This window comes from Athene noctua, unplaced genomic scaffold (genome assembly GCF_965140245.1).
Source record: "Athene noctua unplaced genomic scaffold, bAthNoc1.hap1.1 HAP1_HAP1_scaffold_36, whole genome shotgun sequence".
NCBI lineage: Eukaryota > Metazoa > Chordata > Aves > Strigiformes > Strigidae > Athene > Athene noctua.
The window spans coordinates 105,825-130,299 of NW_027437538.1; the positions used below are offsets into that span (position 1 = coordinate 105,825).

At 56.8% G+C, this 24,475-nt stretch overlaps 2 protein-coding genes across 2 annotated transcripts; one reads left to right on the forward strand and one right to left on the reverse strand.

Moving 5' to 3' along the window:
* Nucleotides 1-12,954: 12,954 nt before the first annotated feature.
* LOC141974192 (olfactory receptor 14J1-like) lies at nucleotides 12,955-14,997 on the forward strand. Its single transcript, XM_074933530.1, has 2 exons — nucleotides 12,955-13,702; nucleotides 14,990-14,997. The coding sequence occupies exons 1-2, from the start codon at nucleotides 12,955-12,957 to the stop codon at nucleotides 14,995-14,997; spliced, it is 756 nt and encodes a 251-aa protein (XP_074789631.1).
* Nucleotides 14,998-21,436: 6,439 nt separating this feature from the next.
* Nucleotides 21,437-22,372, reverse strand: LOC141974193 (olfactory receptor 14J1-like). Its single transcript, XM_074933531.1, has one exon. The coding sequence runs from the start codon at nucleotides 22,370-22,372 to the stop codon at nucleotides 21,437-21,439; it is 936 nt and encodes a 311-aa protein (XP_074789632.1).
* Nucleotides 22,373-24,475: the final 2,103 nt, after the last annotated feature.

Consider the following 24,475-nt stretch of genomic DNA (forward strand, 5'->3'; position numbering starts at 1 on the left):
GATGGTGAGAAGGAAATACTCTCCAGAGTTAAAAGGAGAAAGAAAAGTACTTGGCAAGCACATCCCACGTAGGAGATGTGCCTGTTGTGCCAGAGGGAGTTGGCCATGGCTTTGGGGAGAGTGGTGGAGAGGGAGCCCAGGTCGAGGAGGGAGAGGTTGAGGAGGAAGAAGTACATGGGGGTGTGCAGGCGGTGGTCACAGGCGATGGCGGTGATGATGAGGCCGTTGCCCAGGAGGGCAGCCAGGGAGATGCCCAGGAAGAGCCAGAAGTGCAGGAGCTGCAGCTCCCGTCTGTCTGCGAATGCCAGGAGGAGGAACTCGGTGGTGGAGCTGCCGTTGGACATTTGCTCCCTCACGGCACGAGGGCCTGTTCACAGAGGAAAAAGCATCAATCAGTCGGGACAGATTTCTCATTTCTCTCCATCCAGTTCCTCACGGGGCTGCTGGAGAACACAGAGCTGCCCGGGGAGAGCTGTGCCCTTCTGGAGGACAGGCTGCAGCCCAGCAGGACCCCACTGGGAAAGAGTCCAGTGCCCTAAAGATGGGGTGTCCTGAGGGGGGAACTGGCTCCTTTGTGTCCCCCGGAGCCTGCAGATGGCGAGGGCACTCGGACATTTCACTCCCAGGGAAACATCTGCATGGCAGTGCCCACAGGTCTTGCTCCCAGCTGAACCCCCGCCCATCCCCGAACGTCCGGTGATCCCAACGCGGGGAGCAGAGGCCCACGGGGAAATGTGGGGAAATGCCCCAGTGCTGCTGGGAGGAGGCAGCACAGGGACAGCGGGTGGGGCTCTGCTGGCTGGGAGAGGAGACCAGGGGGCTCCTCTGGAGTGGGTGTCTGCACTGCAGGGGATGGCAGGGGGTGCCTGAATTCCTGCCCCCAAGGTGTTTCCAGCAGCAGCTCCCTCTGACTCCCTGCCCATGTCTCTGGTGCCTGGAGCTGTCCCAGCCAGGAGCTGCTTCTCTGTCCCCACGTCTCCTCCCTGTCAGTGCTCACAGCCCCCATCCCACCCGCTGGGTGCTCAGCTCTGCCCTGCAGACCCCTCCTGGCAGCAGGGCCCTGCCCAGGGGCAGCTCTGCCTCTGCAGGGGCTCAGGAGACAATTAAAGATGTGCTAATGAAACAGCTGCCTTAGCACTTTCTCTAGAAAGGAGGAATAAAATGCCACCTCCCCCTGCCCACCCAGCAAAACAAGAGTTCACTTACCATGTTACCTGCTGGGAAGATTTCTCCTGCAGTGAGCTCTCAGCACCCTGCCAGTGCCGTCTGCCTCTGCCCTCTCTGTGCCCGGCTCCTCTGCCCTCGGTGCCTGCAGGCAGTGCCCTCAGCCCTGCTGCGCTTTGCAGAGGAGCTGCTCCTGGGCAGAGCTGGCTCTCTGCAGCGCTGACCACTTGCCCTCAGCTCCCTCCAGCCCAGCAGCCCGGCCCAGCCTCACAGCAGAATGCAAGCCCAAGGCATTTTAATGACTCCTTGAGGAGGGTTGGTCTGAGTCCACGGACCTCAGACAGTGATTGGATGATGAAGGTGCCAGTCAGGAAGTCAAAGCCAGAGGCCAACTGCAAAGTTTCTTGGAGTGTTAATGGCTCCCAGTGAGGACCGTTCCTGACAAACCTCCTGCGGGGCTGGTTACAGCAGAAAACTCCCGGCAGAGATGACAGGGAAACAAAGGCCCTGTCAGTGTGGAACAGATTCTGAGCAAACCTGGGTGTGTTACATGGAGCAAAGGGCCACGCCCTGACCCCCAGCCCCTGGGAAGTCAGATGCTGTTCCTCAGGGCTCTTCCTGGGGCAGGGTGATGTGGGGATGGGCAATGCCAAGGGCAGGACTATGGTCCAACCCCTGCCAGGCTCTCGGCTGGGGAAGGGGAGGCCATGAGACCCAGTGCTGGAAGGGGAAGGGGCTTCCTCATGGCCACCAGTGGCAGAGACACCAGCCAGAGCCAAGGGCAGAGAGAGCTCAGCTCTGCTGGAGGATGCTCAGACTTTGCTCACCCCTCTGTCGTCTCCACCACAGGCTGTCCCACCGTGTCCCACACCTGCACCTCTTTCTCTGCCGGCTGGAGACGTCCACCCAGCTACCACACCCTGCTCTCCCCTGAGCATCTCCCTTCCTTTCCTGAGATCTCTGCGTCCTCCCTGCCTGCTCCTTGACACACAAAGCCTGGGGCTGCTCCAGTCTCCCTCGGGGTGACCTGTTCCACCACAGCACTGCCCTTCCAGGGACATTGCTCTGTGCCCAGTCTGAGCCTCCCCTGCTGTAATTTTTGGCAGTAGTGTTCCTCATGCTGTGGATGGTAACCCAGGGTGTCTGGGTGGCCCACGCTCCTCCCAATGCAGCCCCGTAGGCAGCTGCCCTTGTTCATCGTGTCCATCCTCTCCTGGCTCGTAGGGAATCCCTCACAGTGCCCAGGCCCTTCTCCTCAGAGCCGCTGCTCAGCCCGGCAGGTCCCAGCCTGCCCTCAGCTATGGGGCATTCACCCCCCATCCAACACTGAAGTACATCTGGTTACTTCTCCCTGTCAAACTTCAAGTGGCTTCTGTTTTCCCAATCCCAGAGTTTCTCAAGGTCCCCACGGACTGAAGCCCCATTTGGTCAGCTTTCCATGTTTGCGTGCAGCTGGCTTGACTGGGGTGTCTCTCCCAACAGAGAAACATGAGTTTTATGACACTGTCAGTCCCTTCTCCTGCAGAAACCGTGAGTCCTCAGGGTCTGGTACTGATGAGGCTGTGGGGATGGACCCAGGAGGGAAATTGTCCTTCCTGGGCGAGAGCAGCAGGAATGTGTGGAGCTCTGCCTGGGCATGGAGGATGAGTCAGCTGAGAGCTGAAGGCTCCTGGGCAACACTGTGGTGGGTGGATGTCTGGTACAGACCCCCCGGTGAGGAAGAGGCAGTAGATGAAGCCTTCATTCTACTGGAAGAAGCCCTGGTCCTCATGTCAGTCCTGACCTATCCCAATATTTGCTGAAGGGACAACACAGCAAAGTGAAAGTGATCCAGGAGGTTTTTGGAATTACTTGACAACATCATCCCAACAAGGGTGACGGAGGAGCCAGTGAGGGGAGGTGTCCTGCAGGAAATCAGACTTAGAAACAAGGGAGAGCTGGTCGGGGATGGAACAGTCAAGGGAGACAAAGGAGAGTTGAGGCTCCTGAGAGAAGGGAAGAAGGCAAAGAGCAGGACGTCAGGAGAGCAGGCTCTGGCCTGTTGAAATATCTCGTGGGCTGTGACCCTGCAGAGAAGAGGGGAGAGCTGTTTGATGGTCAAGAGTCCCGTCTTCAGGCGGCACAAAAGTCCATCCCTACAGGCAGGAAGTGAAGCAACATGGCAGGAGGCTGGTGTGGATGAGGAAGAAAGTCCTGACAAAAATGCAGCAGGAAGAGGCAGCAGAGAGAAGGTGGGAGCTGGCTGCCTGCCAGCCTCAGTGGTTCCGTGACTGTGCTGGAGAGAGACCTTTGTGGTGGTGGAGGGCAGGTCCTGGAGGGATGAGGGATCCCCGGGCAGCTCCTGGACAGGTGGAGAGTCTGAGATCAGCTCCTGCAGAGATCACTCCTGGACACGTGTCTGGAGAGGCCAAGGGTTCCCACTCCCACAGCCCCGCACACAAACAGCCCAAACCTCGTTTCTCCTGTCTCCACTGACAGGGCTTGTGCTTGGCCTACAGACCTCCCGAGGTCCCCTCCAGGATGGGTGACGGTGCCTTTCCTTCCACCACAGCTCTTCCCTTGATGATGACCGGGAGAGCACCCACACTCCCCGTGACCATGGAAGGAGCAGACATAAATTTGGAGTGATCAGATGTGGCTTTTTGTGCCCTTGCAGTCACTGACACAGGGCTGCTCAGCAGGGAACCTCTGTTGCAGGCTGCAGCCTGTCTAACACTGGCTTTTCTTGTTCCTCCTTCCTCGCAAAATGGAGCTTCACTCCAGGAGGCCTTTGACGTAATCCAGGACTCAATTAACAGAAACTTCTCAAGATATTCAGGAAGTGACCAGTCCTGTATTGGGGGGAAGAACAACCTCTATGGATCCCTGGGTGTAAGAAATCAGGCAAGGAAGGCAAGAGAGCGGCATGGCTGAGTGGAGACCTGCTGGTCAGAGTGAAGGGCAGGAAGGAAATGCACAGGCAGAGGCAGCAGGGACAGGGACCCTGGGATGAGCAGAGGGACACTGCTGGGTTGTGTAGGGATGGGGTCAGGAAGGTCAGGACACAGCCGGAGCTGAGCTTGGCAAAGGATGCAAAGAACCCGAAGAGGGGCTTCTGCAGGGACATCAGCCTGAAGAGGAAGATCACAGAAACTGCATCCCCCTTGGGAGCAAAACGGGCAAAGTAGTAACTAGTCTTCACTGCAACCTCTCTTCCCACAGCTCTCGAGTGGATGGACCACAAGGCGGGCACTGGGGGAGCAAAGTCCCTCCCCCTGGAAGAGAAGATGAGGTTCAGGCCCCCCTGGGGAACTGAACGCCCATCAGGCCGTGGGACAGGACGGGCTCCATCCCAGAGTCCTGAGGGAATTGCCTGATGCAGGGGCCAAGCTGCTCTCCGTGATATTTGACAAGTCCTGGCACTCAGGGGAAATCCCCGGTGCCTGGAAAAAGGGAACCATCGCCCCCATTTTGAAGAAGGGCGGAAAGGAGGATCCTGGGAGGCAGCAGCCTGTCAGCCTCCCCTCTGTGCCTGGAAACCTCATGGAACAGACCCAGCAGCAGCGGAGCAGCGGCTCTGCCAATCCGATTCCAGTTTTGCCCTGGGCTGTGCAGAGTTGGCTCTCCTTGCTGTCACACCCTCTGACCGCTCTGTTGCTCTCTGCCAGCCTTTGTGTTACGCCGCCATCATGGAGCCTCGGCTCTGCATCCACCCGGCTGCTGCTGCTGCTCACGGGCATCACACTGCCGAGTGCCCGTCTGCTCCTCCTCTACCAGCTGACTTGCTGTGGCTCCAACAAGATCCACCATTGCTTTTGGGACAACTGCCCCTTGTTCCAGCTGCCCCCGTTGCAAAATAGACTCGGGTTCAAGACCAGTTGGCCTACTGGCTTCCTTACAGGCTCCTGAGGAATGAACGTCTTGTCCCAGCTCCTTCCAGGGCTGCCCTGGGAGAGCCACCAGCCCCCTTGGCCAGGGGGAGCCCGTCCAGATGAGGCACTGAGAGCAGCTCTGGGGCCGCATCTGCGCTGAGGGGGTGTTGCCTCGGGGTGTAGGACACGTGATGGGGGCAGGGGAAGAGCATGTTTGCATTGCGACGGGCTTATTATGGGATGTTTAGGGGAGGACCCCGCCAAGGGCAGTCTGTCCTGTCTGCTCATTAAACCGAATTTCTAACTCTTTCCTGTGCGAGGGAATCTCTCTTCTGTGTGAAGGTGTGAGCGTGGGGGTGTGAGTGCAGCAGCAGGAGCAGGCGCAGGGGGTCAGACAGCCCGTATGTCATTAGTGTCAGCCCCTGAGAGATGGGAGTGAGTGATCCTGAGAGTCTGTGTGTGACTGGGGGGGTCTGTACCAGCATCTGGAACGGGGCTGCGGCCTCGGGGGCTTGTATGTGCCGGTGCCTGCCAGTGGGGAGGGTGGTCTGGAGGGGCAGCTACTGAGGAGAGTGAGTGTCCGAGCCCAGCTGCTGGAGGGATCCACCCTGCCCAGGAACAGAGAATAGAATAGAATAGAATAGAATAGAATAGAATAGAATAGAATAGAATAGAATGGAATGGAATAGAATAGAATGGAATAGAATAGAATAGAATAGAATAGAATAGAATAGAATAGAATAGAATAGAATAGAATAGCTCCGTGGGAAGGGACCTGCACTGACCATCTGCTCCAAACACCCGACCACTTCAGGTCTGACGGAAAGAGAAATCCTGTTGTTAAGGGCAGTGTCCAAATGCCCCTGAAACACTGACAGGCTTGGGGGGTCGAGCACCTCTCGAGGAAGCCTGTTCCAGTGTGCCACTGCCCTCTCGGGAAAGAAATGTTTCCTAGTGCCAAGCCTGTACCTGCCCTGGTGCAGCTTGGAACCATTCCCACACGGACTGTCCCTGGGTGCCATGACCAGAGCTCAGCACCTCCATCTCCACAGCCCCTCCTCAGGAAGCTGCAGAGAGCCCTGAGCTCACCCCGCAACATCCTTTTCTCCAAACGAGACCAACACCCAGTCCTCAGCTGCTCCCCATGGGACATTCCTTCCAGCCCTGGCAGCGGTTTTGTTGCCCCCTCTGGATCCCTTCAAGGACTTGAAGACCCTGCGGAAACTGTGGGGCCCACAACTGCACTTTTCTCCTCCCGTCACTCCTGGTTCATTCAGACACCTCTCACCTGTGCTGCTACTTTGAGCTGCAGGGACTCAAACCTTGCCTGTCTTCCTATCGTCTAATTGTCTCTGTAGCCAAATCCTCCATCATGTTTGTATCGACCTTTTTGTGTCTGTGGAGCTAAAACATTTCTCCTGAGATTATCCCTTGTCGACAGGCGACCTCATTAGAGATATCGTGTGCTTAGTAGCTGGTTGAGGAGTGTGCTGTATTGTTTGTGAATCTTGACCATGCGTCACTGTGTTTTGCTCCCAAACAGGAAAACATCTTCTGTGCCCGTGTGCCGGCAGTTCTCTCAGGAGAGCAGGTGGGAGATGGGGAATGGAGCTGTAACCTCCCGCTGCAGCCTGCAGTGGAGAAGTCGGATGTAAGGAAAAGGGCTGTAGATCCCAGGTGGGCAATGACAGCAATGGTGAGGCTGGGAGGTGAGGAGCAAGGTTGTCCATACAGTGCCAGAGCTCAAGGGGCTGCTTCTGCTCCCTGTGCAGAGCTCCTGAGGAGACCCCGGGATCAATATCAACTGCAGAAGGCTTCCATCACCCTTCTCTAATCTGAACAGTAAATAAAAATTGCCTGTATAAGAAAAAAAAAAAATTATTAGATCCTCTTTGAAATCTTCCTCCTTAACTACACCAGGAAATGACTCCAATTAGCTGCACAAGTCCCGAAGACTTGAAGAAATCTAAAGGAAGATAATGAGCTCGTTAGGGCTTTATGTATTTTAATGAGCCCCGTGGTGTATTTGGCCCCATGTCCATGATGCTCAGGCCCTGAGAGGAGACTGAGCAAAGGACTCAACAAGTCCAAGTCAGCAGCAAAGCTCCCCGTGCCCTGAAGCCCTGATTGGCCCCACGGAGGGCCAGGACTGACAAAGCCTCTGCAGGGACTCGTTAGAGCAGAGAATTGGAGGCTGTGATTGCAGGCAGGCAAAGGCCCCGTGCAGGGCTGTCCTGCTGTGAAACCCTTGGGTTGGTGATGGAGCACAAAGGCCAAGCCCTGACCCTCAGGCCCTGGGAAGGAGATGCTGCCCCTCGTGTGTGGCTCAGGGCTCTTCCTGGGGGCAGGGGCTGTGAGGGGGAGCAATGCCAAGTGTAGGAAACTGCACAACCCCTCCTGGCCTCTCCAGGAAGGGGTGAGGAGGAAAACACAGTCCAGAGCCTCAACATCAGGTTTATCCCGGTAGCCCCCCATGGCAGGGCAACTGCCATGACCAAGGGGGCCAAGAGCTCTGTCTCGTGTGGCCTTTCAGCCCTGGCAGAGCCCTCAGCCATCTCTGCTGCAGGTTTGCTTCTGCTGGGCCCTTCAGGCGCCTTTTTCCCTCCAGGCTGGTGACATCCATCTCCCTTTCCTCCCTCGCTCTCCTCCCGGCATTCCCACCCCTTCACTGATGTCTCTCCACACTCACTGCCTGTTCCTTGAAACACAGAGCCACAGGCTGACCCACACTCCCTCTGGGTCACCTCTTACACCACAATACCACCTCCTGATTGAGATTTCTTTTCCCTCAACTCCCATCTGAACCTCCCAGTCTGCACTTTGTTGAGGTTTCCTTCTCTTCCCACTACCAAGAAAAGCTCCGTTATCTCAGAAACTCTCCTCCCAGCAGGTGCAGGCGACTGCTGTAGTGCCCGGAGCCTCCACCTCACCAGGCTCAAGCAGCCCCGGTCCTTCAGCCTCTCCACAAAGGCCCCAAAGCCCACCCTGGCACATCTCCTTTGGAGCTTCTGCCTTTCCTCTCCATTCCTCCAGGACAGGGAGCCTCTCCCCCAGTCACACCAGTCTAGAGGTGGCCTCCCCAGCGCTGAGTCAAGGGGATGATAACGCCCTGGTTTGGTTTGCAGCCTAAGAGAAGGGTCTGGGGGTTCTCACTGACAAGCAGCTGAACAGGAGCCAGCAGTGTGCCCGGGGGGCCAAGAAAGCCAACGGCATCCTGGCTTGTGTCAGCACTAGTGTGACCAGCAGGACCAGGGAGGTGACAGTCCCCCTGTGCTCTGCCCTGGGGAGGCCACACCTGGAGGGTTGTGTCCAGGTTTGGGCACCTCAATCCCAGAGAGATCTGGAGGGGCTGGAGCGAGGGCAGAGGAGGGCAACGAGGCTGGGGAAGGGCTGGAGAATAAATCCTGTGAGGAGCCAGGGAAGGAGCTGGGAGTGTTCAGTGTGAGGAGGAGGAGGCTGAGGGGAGCCCTCATCCCTCTCTGCAGCTCCTGACAGGACAGTGCAGAGTGCGGGGGCTGGGCTGTGCTCCCAGGGGATCAGGGACAGGACAAGAGGGAACGGCTGGAAACTGCCACAGGGGACGGTCAGGCTGGGCAGGAGGAGAAAATTTTTCCCAGAAAGAGTGGTCAGAGGGTGGAACAGGCTGCCCAGGGAGGGGGGGGGAGTCCCCATCCCTGGCTGTGTTTAAGGGTGGTTTAGATGAGACGTTGAGGGATACGGTGTAGGGGAGAACTTGTAGAGTCGGGCTGATGGTTGGACTCGATGATCCCAAGGGGCTTTTCCAACCTCAGTGATTCTGTGATTCTGTGAATAACAGAGGTTCCTCCGCATTCAGAACGCAGGTGAGCCTCTTCCACCTGCCTCAGCCCCTCCCCTCCCAGAGGATGTAATTTCTGTTGGGTGGGTTCCCTGATGCGCTGGATGACCTCACCACGCTGCTGGCCAGCAGGGCTCCTGAGGGCCAGGCAGGCTGCTGCAGCAGAAGCGACCTCCTAACCATCCCCATTGCAGCCAGCTCCCCTTGGCCTGCCTCTGCCCTTCCTCTCTGTCCCTGTCCCGTCTCTGCTGCGATGGGCGGTTTGTGATGAACTCCTTGTCCCCAGATTGCTGGGGCCAGCTGCTGGCCAATCAGGACCCTGTGGCTGTCATGGAGTCACAATCAGCATCACAATTTGTGGCACCTTTGCCCGTCTCTCCCCATCCACTCCCTTGACCCCTCATGGCTGCTGGACCCCACGTTCAACAGCCACACCCAGCCCTTCGCTGGCCTTTCCCTCTCCCTGCCCCACGCCTGGGCAGAGCCGGGGGGGACGTGTCGCCTTCAGGCTTTGCAGTGCTCATGCAGAATTACTGCCACAAAGTCGGTGCTGGGATCAGACTCGGCGCTGTGGAGCAGACCCCAGCAAGACAGAGCAGCGTCCAGCAGGAGATGTGCAGTGGTGGCCGCCACCTTGCTCTGGCCAGGGGGCTTCTGTCCGTGCACTGAAAGGATCTGCTGCTACCAAGATGCACTTGGTGTTTCCAGCTGTCACTGCAGAGCTGCCCCAAACCGATCTGCAGTTGTGGCCGTGGCCTCCCCTCTGTGGGGGCTGGGCTGGGGCTTTGACTCCAGTGTCACCTGCACTGGTCACGGCACAAGGCAGACAGCTCCTACCCAGAGATCTACATCCTGCTGGGGGTTCGGCCAGCGCTCCCTGCCCTTCACTCTGCTCACAGTGTTTGCCTCAGCGCAGGGACCAGCTTGATGAGATTCCCAGGAATATTCTGAGGCACAATCCAATGCTTGTTGCCGTCTGCATCCACAGCATCAGAAATATTCCTTTCCCTTACATTGCAGGTTGACTGATGGGCCTGGTCACATGACTGCCTGGAATTTCCCTTCCTGGAAGGTGACATTTTCCCAGAGTGGGTCAAGGTGATGGGCTCTGTCACGGCCACTTGGAGACACTTCTCCTGGAGTTCTTCAGCCTGAGTTTACCCCAGATGACCCAGGAGTGCTCACGGATGCTCCTGTGCCTGCTAATAGCTGGGCCAAGGTTCTCAGGTTCCCAATGGCCTCTTCAGCTGTGGGTCATCCCCAGGAATCTGCTGGAACTGGTAACATGACCCGTGGTGCCCCCACAGGAACCGGGGCCTTCCCAGTAGAACCTATGGGTCTTGCCCAAGACTTACCCTGAGTTCCCAGGCTGCAGGCAGTGCATTGCATTTGTTGTCACTTGTGTTAGTGACTCAGCACTGCTGTGGCCCACACAGATGGGTGTGTTACAGGTTGTGTCTCCCCAACATTGGGCGCCCAAATAGACTGTGATGGTTTGACTTTGGCTAAACGCCAGGTATCCACCAAGTCACTCTATCACTTCCCCCCCTTACACCCTTGTTTTCTCAACAGGGCAAAGAGGGGAAAGGAAATAATATAAACCAATAATTGTGGAAAAAAAGAAAAAAAAGCAGTTTTAATCTAAGCAAAACAAAGCAAAGTTCTGTGCATGGAAGCAAATCAAACAGATTTACTCTCTACTTCCCATGGACAGGCGATGTGGGGCCTTCTCAGGATCAGGGCTCCCATACGCGTAGTGGTTGCCTCGGAGGACCAAGGGTGACCCCACCCCCTTCCTCCTTTCTCCCAGCTTTACACTGAGCAGACGTCACATGGTCTGGAATGTCCCTTTGGTCGTTTGGGTCAGCTGTCCTGGCTGTGTCCCCTCCCAAGGTCTTGCCCACCCCGTCCCACTGGGGGAAATGTCGGAAGGAGCCTTGGTGCTGTGTAAGCCCTGCTCAGCAGCAGCGACCACACCAGGGTGCTGCCAACACCCTGCAGCTCCCAGCACAAACCACAGCACCGTGAGGGCTGCTGTAGGGGAAACCAATTCCAGCTCAGCCAGACCCAGTACAGTCTCCCCATTTTGGAGAAGTAAGGGCGACCTGAATAGTGTTGAGTGAAGGTCTGACAAGGTGGAGCTCAGGACATTGTACACATAACCTGTGTGAGGTGGCTGAGGGACATGGATTTTTGGCCCAGCGGTGTGGAGGCTCCAGGCACCATAGGAGTAGCCTGAGAGTGAAAGAGGGGTGACTTCAGAGATAATGGAGATTGTCTTTGTTGAAAGATACACCATGAGAAAGAACTAATGCATCAAGTGGAGCTGGGGAGGAACAGACTGGGCACAGAGCAATGTCCCTGGAAGGGCAGTGCTGTGGTGGAACAGGTCACCCCGAGGGAGACTGGAGCAGCCCCAGGCTTTGTGTGTCAAGGAGCAGGCAGGGAGGACGCAGAGATCTCAGGAAAGGAAGGGAGATGCTCAGGGGAGAGCAGGGTGTGGGAGCTGGGTGGACGTCTCCAGCCGGCAGAGAAAGAGGTGCAGGTGTGGGACACGGTGGGACAGCCTGTGGTGGAGACGACAGAGGGGTGAGCAAAGTCTGAGCATCCCCCAGCAGAGCTGAGCTCTCTCTGCCCTTGGCTCTGGCTGGTGTCTCTGCCACTGGTGGCCATGAGGAAGCCCCTTCCCCTTCCAGCACTGGGTCTCATGGCCTCCCCTTCCCCAGCCGAGAGCCTGGCAGGGGTTGGACCATAGTCCTGCCCTTGGCATTGCCCATCCCCACATCACCCTGCCCCAGGAAGAGCCCTGAGGAACAGCATCTGACTTCCCAGGGGCTGGGGGTCAGGGCGTGGCCCTTTGCTCCATGTAACACACCCAGGTTTGCTCAGAATCTGTTCCACACTGACAGGGCCTTTGTTTACCGATATTCTCTGCCTCGAGTTTTCTTGTCTAATTAGACAATGGGGAGGCTTTGTCAGGAATGGTCCTCACTGGGAGCCATTAACACTCCAAGAAACTTTGCAGTTGGCCTCTGGCTTTGACTTCCTGACTGGCACCTTCATCATCCAATCACTGTCTGAGGTCCATGGACTCAGACCAACCCTCCTCAAGGAGTCATTAAAATGCCTTGGGCTTGCATTCTGCTGTGATGCTGGGCCGGGCTGCTGGGCTGGAGGGAGCTGAGGGCAAGTGGTCAGCGCTGCAGAGAGCCAGCTCTGCCCAGGAGCAGCTCCTCTGCAAAGCGCAGCAGGGCTGAGGGCACTGCCTGCAGGCACCGAGGGCAGAGGAGCCGGGCACAGAGAGGGCAGAGGCAGACGGCACTGGCAGGGTGCTGAGAGCTCACTGCAGGAGAAATCTTCCCAGCCCGTGACACCGTCAGTCTGTGGGTGCGGGGCAGGGCAGCTGCAGGTGCGGAGGGATGTGGTGAGGCCGGCACAGCCCCAGGAATCTCCCTGGTGTCTGGAGGAGGAGGCCGTGCTCCCGAGCAGGGCTTCCCTGCTGCGCTGCCAGAGGGACAGGCCATGGCTCTGCCTTCTCCCGGGGACGGCTGCAGGGGGTGCAGGCGCGGGTGCAGCCGGGGGTGCCCAGGGCTGTCCTTCTGAGCAGGGTCCCTGCACCCCCGGGGCTGTGTGCTGGGGCAGGGACTCTGCCGCCGGCCAGGGTCAGCACTCAGCCTGCCCGGGGAGCTGCCCACGGCGCCGGGGGGAGCAGCTGTGGGGGGCAGGAGAGACCCCGGCAGGGCAGGGTCCTGCTGCTGTGGAGAGGGTGCTGCCTGGGGCAGGGCTGCTCCCAGCCCCACATCACCCCCAGGACAGTTCCACGGGTACATCATAATGGGAGTGTTAAAGGAGGGATTAGTCAAAACTTAAGGAGTATCTTTTGTTCAGAGAAATCTACCCTAAATTCTCACTTGTTTTTCCAACACATAGAGGTCCCCATGTCCAGTAGAAACAAATGTCCAACGGCAGCTCCACCACGAGTTCCTCCTCCTGGCATTCGCAGACAGACGGGAGCTGCAGCTCCTGCACTTCTGGCTCTTCCTGGGCATCTCCCTGGCTGCCCTCCTGGGCAACGGCCTCATCATCACCGCCATCGCCTGTGACCACCGCCTGCACACCCCCATGTACTTCTTCCTCCTCAACCTCTCCCTCCTCGACCTGGGCTCCATCTCCACCACTCTCCCCAAAGCCATGGCCAACTCCCTCTGGGACAACAGGCACATCTCCTACTGGGGGTGTGCTGCACAGACCTTTTTTTTCTTTTTCTTTGCTACAGCAGAGTTTTCTCTCCTCACAGTCATGTCCTACGACCGCTACGTTGCCATCTGCAAACCCCTGCACTACGGGACCCTCCTGGGCAGCAGAGCTTGTGTCCACATGGCAGCAGCTGCCTGGGGCACTGGGTTCCTCAATTCTCTCCTGCACACGGCCAACACATTTTCACTGCCACTGTGCCAGGGCAATGCTGTGGACGAGTTCTTCTGTGAAATCCCCCACATCCTCAAGCTCTCCTGCTCACACTCCTACCTCAGGGAAGTTGGGCTTATCATGGTCAGTGCCTGTTTGGCTTTTGGGTGTTTTGTGTTCATTGTGGTGTCCTATGTGCAGATCTTCAGGGCCGTGCTGAGGATCCCCTCTGAGCAGGGACGGCACAAAGCCTTTTCCACGTGCCTCCCTCACCTGGCCGTGGTCTCCGTGTTAATCAGCACGGCTCTATTTGCCTACCTGAAGCCGCCCTCCATCTCCTCCCCATCCCTGGACCTGGTGGTGTCATTTCTGTACTCGGTGGTGCCTCCAGCAGTGAACCCCCTCATCTACAGCATGAGGAACCAGGAGATCAAGGATTCCCTGAGGAATCTGATAACTAGATGTTATGCTGAAGCAATGAACTGCTTATCTTCTTCATATTAATTACAATATAATTCTGTACAGTTCCAATCTCTGAATTTTCTGAGTTATTTTGTTGGATTTTTCTTTTAATGTTTTTTTCTTCCCCTTTTGAATTCAGTCTGCTTTTCTCACCAACTGGCTGCATGAATGAGGATCCATGATCTCTGTGTGTTGCAACAAAATAAAGGGCCTCCAGCGACTTTTCTTGTTCTGAGATACTTTAAGTTTTTAAGGACATGCACGTAAAATTCCTGTGTGCAGCGGTGGAGGGGAAGAGAGTCCCAGCATGGCAGCCCTGCCAGGGAGCACTTGGTCCTCCAGAGATGTTCTCTCTTCCCTTCCACACTCTCTTTCTGATCCCTTCCGTTTGGTGTGAGGCCTGAGTGCCCTGGCAGCTTGGTCACACCCCTGCTGTGTGACAGCCCTGTGACCGCAGGCAGGGACAGGCACTGGGCACTTGTGTGACAGAGCCGGCCTCCCGAAGAGCGGTTCCCTCATGAAAGAGGATCTGCTCAGGGCAGTGCCTGAAGGCTGAGCTCTTCTCCCAAACCTGATCTCAAGAACACGCCCAAGGAAGTGGCCCGCAGAGGAAAACCCCAGCCAAGAGGTGAACAGTGTGATTTGCAGGGTGGGGGCTGGCAGCAGTGTCCTCGCACAGCCAGGCCTCCTGGGAGAGACCTGAAGGAGCAGGCTCTGCTCTGTGTCTGCGCTCACTGGACACACTGGGGCAGCTGCCTGTGCTGCTCTGGCTGGGAGAGAGTTCCTTTTCTTGCTGGGAGCTGCTATGGGGCTGGGGTTTGGTTTGTGCCATGAACAGTGCTGGTAACGCAGGGCTGATTTCGTTATTGCTGAGCAGGGCTTACACAGGGTCAGGGACATTCCTGCTCCTCACCCCACCCCACCAGCGAGCAGCTGGGGGTGCACAAGGAGCTGGGAGGGGACACGGCTGGGACAGCTGACCCCGACTGACCAACGAGGTATTTTGTACCTTATGACATCATGCTCCGTTATATAAAGCTGGGGGAGAAGGACGAACATGGGGACATTCAAAGCTATGACGTTTGTCTTCCCAATTTACCATTAATTGTGATGGAGCCCTGATATCCTGGAGATGGCGGAAGACCTGCCTGGCAATGGGAAGTGATTAAATTCCATGTTTTCCTCTGCTTACACGTGTGGCTTTTGCTTTACCTACAAAATAGTCTGTATCTCAACTTGTGAGTTTTCTTAATTTTACCCTTGTGATTCACTCCCTCATCGCACCCAGGGCAGTGAGTGAGTGGCTGTGTGGGGCTCAGATGCTGGCTGGGGTTAAACCATGACCCTGACCCAAGGAAATCATCACGCTCCAGCCCCTCCCAAACACCATTTCCATCACTGGCCTCTCACCCTAGATCATAGAGGGTCTTTGTCCCTCCACAGAGGGACACCAAATGAGTAGGTCAGAAGTTCATGTTTGCATTTTATGGAGGAGATGTAAACATGCACATCATGTGTGTGAGGTGAGAGAGCACAACTGCCATCAGCTATTCCTGGGGGTGCTGTGAAGGTGTGTGGCACAAACAGGGTCATGAGGTCACTTCACTTCGACAGTAACGTCCCCTGGGCAACCCCCTGGCTGCAGCCCTGGGAGGTGTTTCCTTGAACCGAGGTCCCCGAGTCCATTCCTCATGCCGTGGGGCATCTCCCACGAGTGCAGAGCAGGGTGATCAGCACAGGGCTGAGGGGCCTCCCAGCCTCTGGCCGTGGCAGCAGGAGCCCAGAGAGACACGACGACTCCGGCAATGCACTGCCTCTGCGTGTGCAAGGGAAGGACTCGTGTCTCTGAACCCCCTGTGTGTAAGGTGAGGGCATGGGGCCAGCTGAGATGTGGGCACCTGACAGAGCCCGGACACTTGTGTGTGTGACCCAGGAACAACCCCCACTCTCCCAGTGAGACTCATCTCCGCTGCCTTGGACAGGCTCATGGCAAGTGCTCCTGTTGGCTCCGTCACCCTCGCCGGTGATTCTGGGCTGAGCCCTCAGAAGGGCCAGAGCAATCAGAGAGGTTCTGGGGTCCATGGAGAAGGCCGAGGGCAAACCCATCTTCAAGAAGGGCAGGAATGAGAACTGGGAGAATTATAGGGGGAGAGTTATAGGCTTGTCAGCTTCCATCTATCCCTGGGAAGGTCGTAGGCTACGTCCTCCTTCAGCCGTGTCCAGGTAGCTGAAGGCCAAGGAAGGGATTGCTGACCCACAACAGACCGGGGAAAGCAGGGCGTGTTGTGCACATGGGATTGTGCAAGGCCTGTGACATGGTCTCCCATCGTGTTCTCATAGCCAGGTGGGTGCTGCCTGGGCTGAAGAAGTGGACGTTAGGGTGGGTGGGATGTTGGCTGGGTGATCAACCTTAAATGCCATCAGGGGTACAAAGTCCTGCGTGCAGCCGGTCACTAGTGGCATCCCTCAGTGACCAGCTCCTGGGCCAACACAGTGAACATCTTTCCTGTCCCCCTCTACGATGGGACAGAGCGCACATCAGCTCCTTTGTGGGTGATGCGAAGCTGGAGAGAGGCCTTGAACAACCTCACCTGGTTCAACTTGCCTTCAGCTTGAGAGTTGGACAAGAGGTTTTTCAGGGCTCTCTTCACCCCTGAGTTACTCTTTGATTCTATGGATCTTTCCCTTGACAAGGTTTCTGATGACAGAATAGCCTGAGGGAGAAGAGAAAATATCCATCAACAAAGAGTAACTATGAAATGTGTCAACATAACCACAGCAGTTCCTGTGAAGAATGCTTCTCCACTCAGACCAGTAATAAGAAATATGTGATAGACGTTAATAAAGAAGCAGAGTTTGCTCTGGTCAGGTCCTGGGCCATGAGGAGGGGGTGGATGCGCACGGTATTATGAGTCAGTTGTGTCTCAGACAGTCTCAGTCCAGCAGGAAGCGTGTGGCTGTGAAGGGACCGTGAGGTCAGTTCTGTCTCTGGGGTGAGAGGCCAGCAGCAGGTACCCGGCTGGGAAAGTGCCTCTGCCAAAGCCCCCGCAGGCCTCACCCAGGAGAAGGGCTGGGCCGTGGGCTGTCGTGTCCATTCCACCTGAGCACACGTGGGACAGCAGCAGGCACAGGGCTTGGGCACGTCCCTCCCAGAAGCTGGAAGGCCACAGCGGCCACGTGGTTGAGAAGGTCCTGGTGGGGTTCCTGCTCTCTGGTCAGGGGAAAGGCCACAGGAAGCCTTTGGGTTGGGTTCCCTGCTGGGAGGGCGGTTTCGGAGGCCGTAGAGCTTTCCCTGGAGTGGGCAACATCAGTGAAGGTCGGGAAATGGTGGGGTGGGAGCAAGGCGGGGCAGGGAGATGGGTGCTGCAGCCTGCGGGGAGAGAGGGGCAGGGGTGGGACAGGGCAGAACAGCCCGCGGTGGGATGGCAAAGGGCGCTGGCAAGGCTGGGAGGGGCCCACAGAGCCCAGGTCTTTGTCCCCTCGTGTCACGGGTGAGTGGTGTAGATCACTGAGAGTATCACGGGGAAAGGTGTCTGAAAAAGTGATTTTAATGTGACTTTGTGAGAGTGTGACTTGATGAAATTTGATGGCAGCTTTCACTCGAGTACTGTCACGTCCCGCTCAGACGAGGGGACAAGTGACTCAGATTCACAAAGCCCAACAGAGCAGTCAAGTCTTAAAGCCCAAACATTAATTAACTCCCCACAATGTGCTAATTGAACACACGATAATTGGCTAAGGATATCGCAAGTTGAGGCGAGCAATACAATCTGCCTGGCATTGCTTAATGGAAAAGGGAAAGAGGGAGACAGAGGGACTGGGGGAATACAGATCACCGGTCTGGGTCCCTGCGCTGATCCCGCCGGCGAGGGTTCCAGGAGGCGGCATCAGTCTCCTTCACTTCACTGCTCTCTCCAGGGCCCCCCACTTTCAGCCGCCCCACCTCCATTTATACCAACATTCCTTGTGTCCGTCCCCTAGGTCGAGCCACACACCTACGTACCCCATGTACAGGGAGGGGTCAGGTGTTCCATGGGATGATGTAATTAGCATGGTCATGTCAGCCCTCATTAGCATATTGAGGGTGTTAACTTTAATATGCATTTCGTGGATAATGAAGCAAAGGTCACTCCCCGGACACATGGCCCTTGCCATGTGCCCAGGTGCCCCAGAGCAGGGCCGTCCTGTCTCCACAGGGCTCCCTCCCCCAGCTGCACCTGGTGTGATTGGGGCAGCCTCATCACCCTCGACCTCCACAACATCCACCCGGGGACTCGCTTTTGTCTTAGGAGTGTTTGAGGCATTTCTTCCATCAGCCCCAACTTTTGCTTTCTCGGGCTGTTTGTTAGTTTCTCGCAGGCCTGGTTTCTCACCCCTCACAGAACCCAATCCCAAACGCCCCTGCACTGCTCAGGATGGGGGAGAGGGGCCTGGAGTGAGGGAGTGAAGCTGAGCCTGGGGAGGGAGGAGGAAAGGCATTGTTTTAATGTTTGTTTGTGGGGTTTTTATTATTATTATTAGGAGCTGAGTTCATAATTAAACATCTGTTTTAATTGACAATAATTTCAATTGTTTTCCTCTAAGTCCTGCCTTGCCCACATTGGGAACGGGGAAGAGATCTCCCTGTCCTTGTCCCCACCCAGCAGCTTTCTCACCCCCATTCTTCCTATTTTCTCCCCCATCCCGCTGGGGTGGGAGAGGCCGTGAGCGAGCAGCTGGGTGGCAGTTGGGTGATCAGCCACGGGTAACCCACCACAGCAAGAAGATGCCTCGGCTGGTGGGTGAGGGGAGAGCAGGGAAGGGGTTTCACCTCCGCAGTAACAATTCTTGTCACGCTGCATCCCGTCACAGCCCGATAGGCGTGAGGGAGGGGGGCTGGAAACAGGGTGAATGGCCGGATCCAGAAGGCCGTGGCCAAGAGCACAAAGTGCCCGTGGGAGCAGGGCACCAGTGGTGACCCCCAGGGGCCAGTCCTGAGTCCAGTCCTGTTTAACTGGTGGGTTTGCCGATGGCAATGGGAAGGGATGGGATGCAGATGGGAAGCTTGAGGGAGCTCGTGACTTCAGGCTGTGACTCTGGGAGTGACTATGGACAGAGTCTGGGGCAGGGGGGGCTGTGGGGGTTCTTGGGGTCTCTGCTCGACAAAAAAATATGTTTTCTTTTGGTCTAAGACCATCTCCACTTTGGAAAGTGGCCTTCAGAAGTGGTAAAATGGACTTAATATGCAGCAGAGGAGTGTATTTTATTTTTGATTGAACCATGCCTTCTGCTGATTTAGCTTTCTGGCAATTAAACATCCTTCTGTGTCTGCGTGCAGCTGTGTGCAAGTACCAAGTACAGCAGGTGGGAGTTGGTGGGAAAGGTCTGAAAGATGCAGCTTCAGACTGTCATGGAGAAAGCTCAGCTTTGAACAGAGGTGCTGGATGTGCCAGGGGGCTGATGAGAGAAATGTGGGGTTGGAGGCAGGGACAAAGATTGCCCCCAGAGTGTCTGACATGGAGGGTCTTGGCTTCCCTCCATGTTCAGCCTCTATCAGCAGATGCTCAGGACCAATATCCAGTGGAGTTTGCTGATGTCACTTCATGGGTGAGCAGAAATACAAGGAGCAGTGGAAAGAGAACAAATTGTTTCTGATTGCCATGTAGGACTGAAAGCTTTTCCCTTTGCCTGCACGGCTGAAACCTCTCACACTCACCCCGTCAGAAGGGAGGAATGAAGTTCTGCCAGAGACTTGGCTTGTCAGGGGGATTTGCGTGTTCATGAGCCCTCTGGTGCCAAGTTCCTGAACTGCAGGTGCAGCAGAGGGGTTGGAGTGGCCTCTAGAGAAGGGCAAGTCAGCAGCAAAGCTCCAAGGCTGTGAGGGTGTCAGTGATGCCCAGCGAGGGCCATCACTGGAGAGGCCGGGCAGGGAATGAGGAGACAAGGTTCCTGTCCCTGGGGCTGGGGAAGCAGGAAGGCAGAGGCTCTGCTCACAGGCTGCCAATCCAATGTTGAGGGGCCCTGAAAGGCCTTGATGGGTTTCATCCCCAGGAGGGTCCAGCCCTGAGCCCATCCCCTGGGAACGGGGATCCTTTCCCTCCTGGGATGCTCAGGGCTCTTCCTGGGGCAGGGAGAGGCAGGGGGTGATGCCGAGGCAGGACAGCGGTCGGATCCCCCCAGGCTCTGTGGAGGGTGGGCAGGAGGCAGCAAAGTGCTGTGCCTGTAGGAACTGGTGTCCTCTCAGGGTCCTCAGGGGAAGCGACAGCAGCCATAGTCGAGAGGACAAGGATTTCAGTTCTGTTGGGGGGTGCCAGCCTCAGCCAAGGGCCCATCCCCACCACAGGCTGTCCCACACTTTCCTCTGCCTCGGCCTGTTTCTCTGCAGATTTTCACCCCACCCCTGCTGCCCCACCTCACTCTGACCCCAGGCTGTCCCAGCACTTACTGATGACTCTCTGTCCTCACTGTCTTCAAACACAAAACTGTCATTGTCTGTGCTCTGACAAGGGCTGTGAAATCCCCAGAACCTGTGCAGCTCCTTCCATAGGCCTGATAATGCTCCTCAGGAGCCTAAAGATGTCCCAGCCCCCAGCCTCCCTTGGATCCTCTATTTATCCCCATGTCCCAGCACTGAACTGCACAGCCCCCTGCTTCTGCTGTCTCCAGATCAAAACTCAACCTATTTCACTTCAGCAGCAAACACTCCAACCCTCCATGTCCTTCCTGCCTGTTACACACACACTGTCACACCCCCACCTCTCTCTCCCTGCACTCTCACGTGTCCCACAAACCCTTCTGCTTCCCCTGCAGCCATGGGACCTCTGAGCTGGATTTTTCTGCATCCTCCAGGCTCATGGATGTTTCCTGAGTTCTGTTCAGGTGTGGGAGTGAAGGAAGAAATGAGAGGTGTCTCAGCCTCCCCATCAGCCCCAGGGCTGAGGCCAGCCATGGCATGAGGAGATGGATACCAGTGTCTCCCTGTGTCCCTGCTCCTGTCTCCAAGGCATCCTTATTGTCCACTCCCAGCAAGCCCCTCTGTGCCAGCCCCTCCCAGAAAAAGGCTCCTCAGGCTTCTCCAGCTTCCCCTGCCGTAGAGAAACATCCCCGAGCTGCTGCATTAGAAATAAGTTTATGGTGGTGATTTATTTCCCCTGGCTGCACAGTGCTGATCCTCTGCTTTTCTTGGGGAATGTTCCAGCCCCTAGAAATCTTTTCAGCAGTGAGATATTTCCATGCTGACCTGACCTGTCACTCCTACACCCTGTCCCCTTGCTCTCACAGGACTCGTGGTGCTGCTCTGGATAGAGAGTCAGCTGTGGTGCCTGAAAGCCATGGGGTGACAGTCCCAGGCACATCCCTGGGATCATTCTCCATCTTCGGGGGAACTCAGCACCCACGGGGGAAGGCTCAGCCCAGGACCTTTCCCTAACACATCGCCCCATGCCCTCCTTCCATGGACAACCCAAGCCCCTTGTGGGGACAATTTCTTCAGCCTGCCCTCAGCTTTGGAAGAAGAGCCCAACGTGCAGACATTGAGGAAATCCCCTTTTATTACAGAGGTGCCACATGGGAGCCCAGCTGTACCATCGTGCCAGACACACGGGAACAGAGCTCTGGGTCAGACAGGCTGGGTCATGCCTCTGGGGAAGTGGAGTGGGTGCAGACATGGACAAACATGGTTATCACAGATAAAATGCCCGAATGCAGGAGGTTCCCTGAATGAATGTGAAATCACTTCTGAAGAGACACGGGCAGGTTAATGGTGCTGAGAAACAGCTGATTGAATCAGCTTCTTCAGTGTCTGTTTAAGCTCCTGGTTCCTCATGCTGTAGATGAGGGGGTTCACTGCTGGAGGCACCACCGAGTACAGAAATGACACCACCAGGTCCAGGGATGGGGAGGAGATGGAGGGGGGCTTCAGGTTGGCAAATGTGCCAGTGCTGATAAAGAGGGAGACCACGGCCAGGTGAGGGAGGCACGTGGAAAAGGCTTTGTGCCGTCCCTGCTCAGAGGGGATCCTCAGCACGGCCCTGAAGATCTGCACATAGGACACCACAATGAACACAAAACACCCAAAAGCCAAAGAGATACTAATTAAAAGAAGCCCAACTTCCCTGAGGTAGGAGTGTGAGCAGGAGAGCTTGAGGATCTGGGGGATTTCACAGAAGAACTGGTCCAGAACATTGCCTTTACAGAATGTAAGTGAAAATGTGTTGGCCGTGTGCAGGAGAGAATTGAGGAACCCAGTGCCCCAGGCAGCTGCTGCCATGTGGACACAAGCTCTGCTGCCCAGGAGGGTCCCGTAGTGCAGGGGTTTGCAGATGGCAACGTAGCGGTCGTAGGACATGATGGTGAGTACATAAAATTCTGCTGAGATGAAGAAGAGAAAGAAAAACACCTGTGCAGCACATCCTAAGTAGGAGATGTGCCTGTTGTCCCAGAGGGAGTTGGCCATGGCTTTGGGGAGAGTGGTGGAGAGGGAGCCCAGGTCGAGGAGGGAGAGGTTGAGGAGGAAGAAGTACATGGGGGTGTGCAGGCGGTGGTCACAGGCGATGGCGGTGATGATGAGGCCGTTGCCCAGGAGGGCAGCCAGGGAGATGCCCAGGAAGAGCCAGAAGTGCAGGAGCTGCAGCTCCCGTCTGTCTGCGAATGCCAGGAGGAGGAACTCGGTGATGGAGCTGCCGTTGGACATTTGCTCCCTCACGGCACGAGGGCCTGTTCACAGAGGAAAAAGCATCAATCAGTCGGGACAGATTTCTCATTTCTCTCCATCCAGTTCCTCACGGGGCTGCTGGAGAACACAGAGCTGCCCGGGGAGAGCTGTGCCCTTCTGGAGGACAGGCTGCAGCCCAGCAGGACCCCACTGGGAAAGAGTCCAGTGCCCTAAAGATGGGGTGTCCCGAGGGGGGAACTGGCTCCTTTGTGTCCCCCGGAGCCTGCAGATGGCGAGGGCACTCGGACATTTCACTCCCAGGGAAACATCTGCATGGCAGTGCCCACAGGTCTTGCTCCCAGCTGAACCCCCGCCCATCCCCGAACGTCCGGTGATCCCAACGCGGGGAGCAGAGGCCCACGGGGAAAGGTGGGGAAATGCCCCAGTGCTGCTGGGAGGAGGCAGCACAGGGACAGCGGGTGGGGCTCTGCTGGCTGGGAGAGGAGAGCAGGGGGCTCCTCTGGAGTGGGTGTCTGCACTGCAGGGGATGGCAGGGGGTGCCTGAATTCCTGCCCCCAAGGTGTTTCCAGCAGCAGCTCCCTCTGACTCCCTGCCCATGTCTCTGGTGCCTGGAGCTGTCCCAGCCAGGAGCTGCTTCTCTGTCCCCACGTCTCCTCCCTGTCAGTGCTCACAGCCCCCATCCCACCCGCTGGGTGCTCAGCTCTGCCCTGCAGACCCCTCCTGGCAGCAGGGCCCTGCCCAGGGGCAGCTCTGCCTCTGCAGGGGCTCAGGAGACAATTAAAGATGTGCTAATGAAACAGCTGCCTTAGCACTTTCTCTAGAAAGGAGGAATAAAATGCCACCTCCCCCTGCCCACCCAGCAAAACAAGAGTTCACTTACCATGTTACCTGCTGGGAAGATTTCTCCTGCAGTGAGCTCTCAGCACCCTGCCAGTGCCGTCTGCCTCTGCCCTCTCTGTGCCCGGCTCCTCTGCCCTCGGTGCCTGCAGGCAGTGCCCTCAGCCCTGCTGCGCTTTGCAGAGGAGCTGCTCCTGGGCAGAGCTGGCTCTCTGCAGCGCTGACCACTTGCCCTCAGCTCCCTCCAGCCCAGCAGCCCGGCCCAGCATCACAGCAGAATGCAAGCCCAAGGCATTTTAATGACTCCTTGAGGAGGGTTGGTCTGAGTCCACGGACCTCAGACAGTGATTGGATGATGAAGGTGCCAGTCAGGAAGTCAAAGCCAGAGGCCAACTGCAAAGTTTCTTGGAGTGTTAATGGCTCCCAGTGAGGACCATTCCTGACAAACCTCCTGCGGGGCTGGTTACAGCAGAAAACTCCCGGCAGAGATGACAGGGAAACAAAGGCCCTGTCAGTGTGGAACAGATTCTGAGCAAACCTGGGTGTGTTACAGGGAGCAAAGGGCCACGCCCTGACCCCCAGCCCCTGGGAAGTCAGATGCTGTTCCTCAGGGCTCTTCCTGGGGCAGGGTGATGTGGGGATGGGCAATGCCAAGGGCAGGACTATGGTCCAACCCCTGCCAGGCTCTCGGCTGGGGAAGGGGAGGCCACGAGACCCAGTGCTGGAAGGGGAAGGGGCTTCCTCATGGCCACCAGTGGCAGAGACACCAGCCAGAGCCAAGGGCAGAGAGAGCTCAGCTCTGCTGGGGGATGCTCAGACTTTGCTCACCCCTCTGTCGTCTCCACCACAGGCTGTCCCACCGTGTCCCACACCTGCACCTCTTTCTCTGCCGGCTGGAGACGTCCACCCAGCTCCCACACCCTGCTCTCCCCTGAGCATCTCCCTTCCTTTCCTGAGATCTCTGCGTCCTCCCTGCCTGCTCCTTGACACACAAAGCCTGGGGCTGCTCCAGTCTCCCTCGGGGTGACCTGTTCCACCACAGCACTGCCCTTCCAGGGACATTGCTCTGTGCCCAGCCTGGGCGTCCCCTGCTGTACTTTTTGGCATTAGTGTTTCTCACGCTCTTTCTTACTTCAATGAAATTCTCCATCATCTCTGTAATCCCCCGTCAGCCACTCTCAGGCTACTCCTATGGTGCCTGGAGCCTCCACACGGCTGGGCCAAAGAACTCCAGGTCCCTCAGGCACCCCACACAGTCCATGGGCACTGGGTCCCAAACCCCAC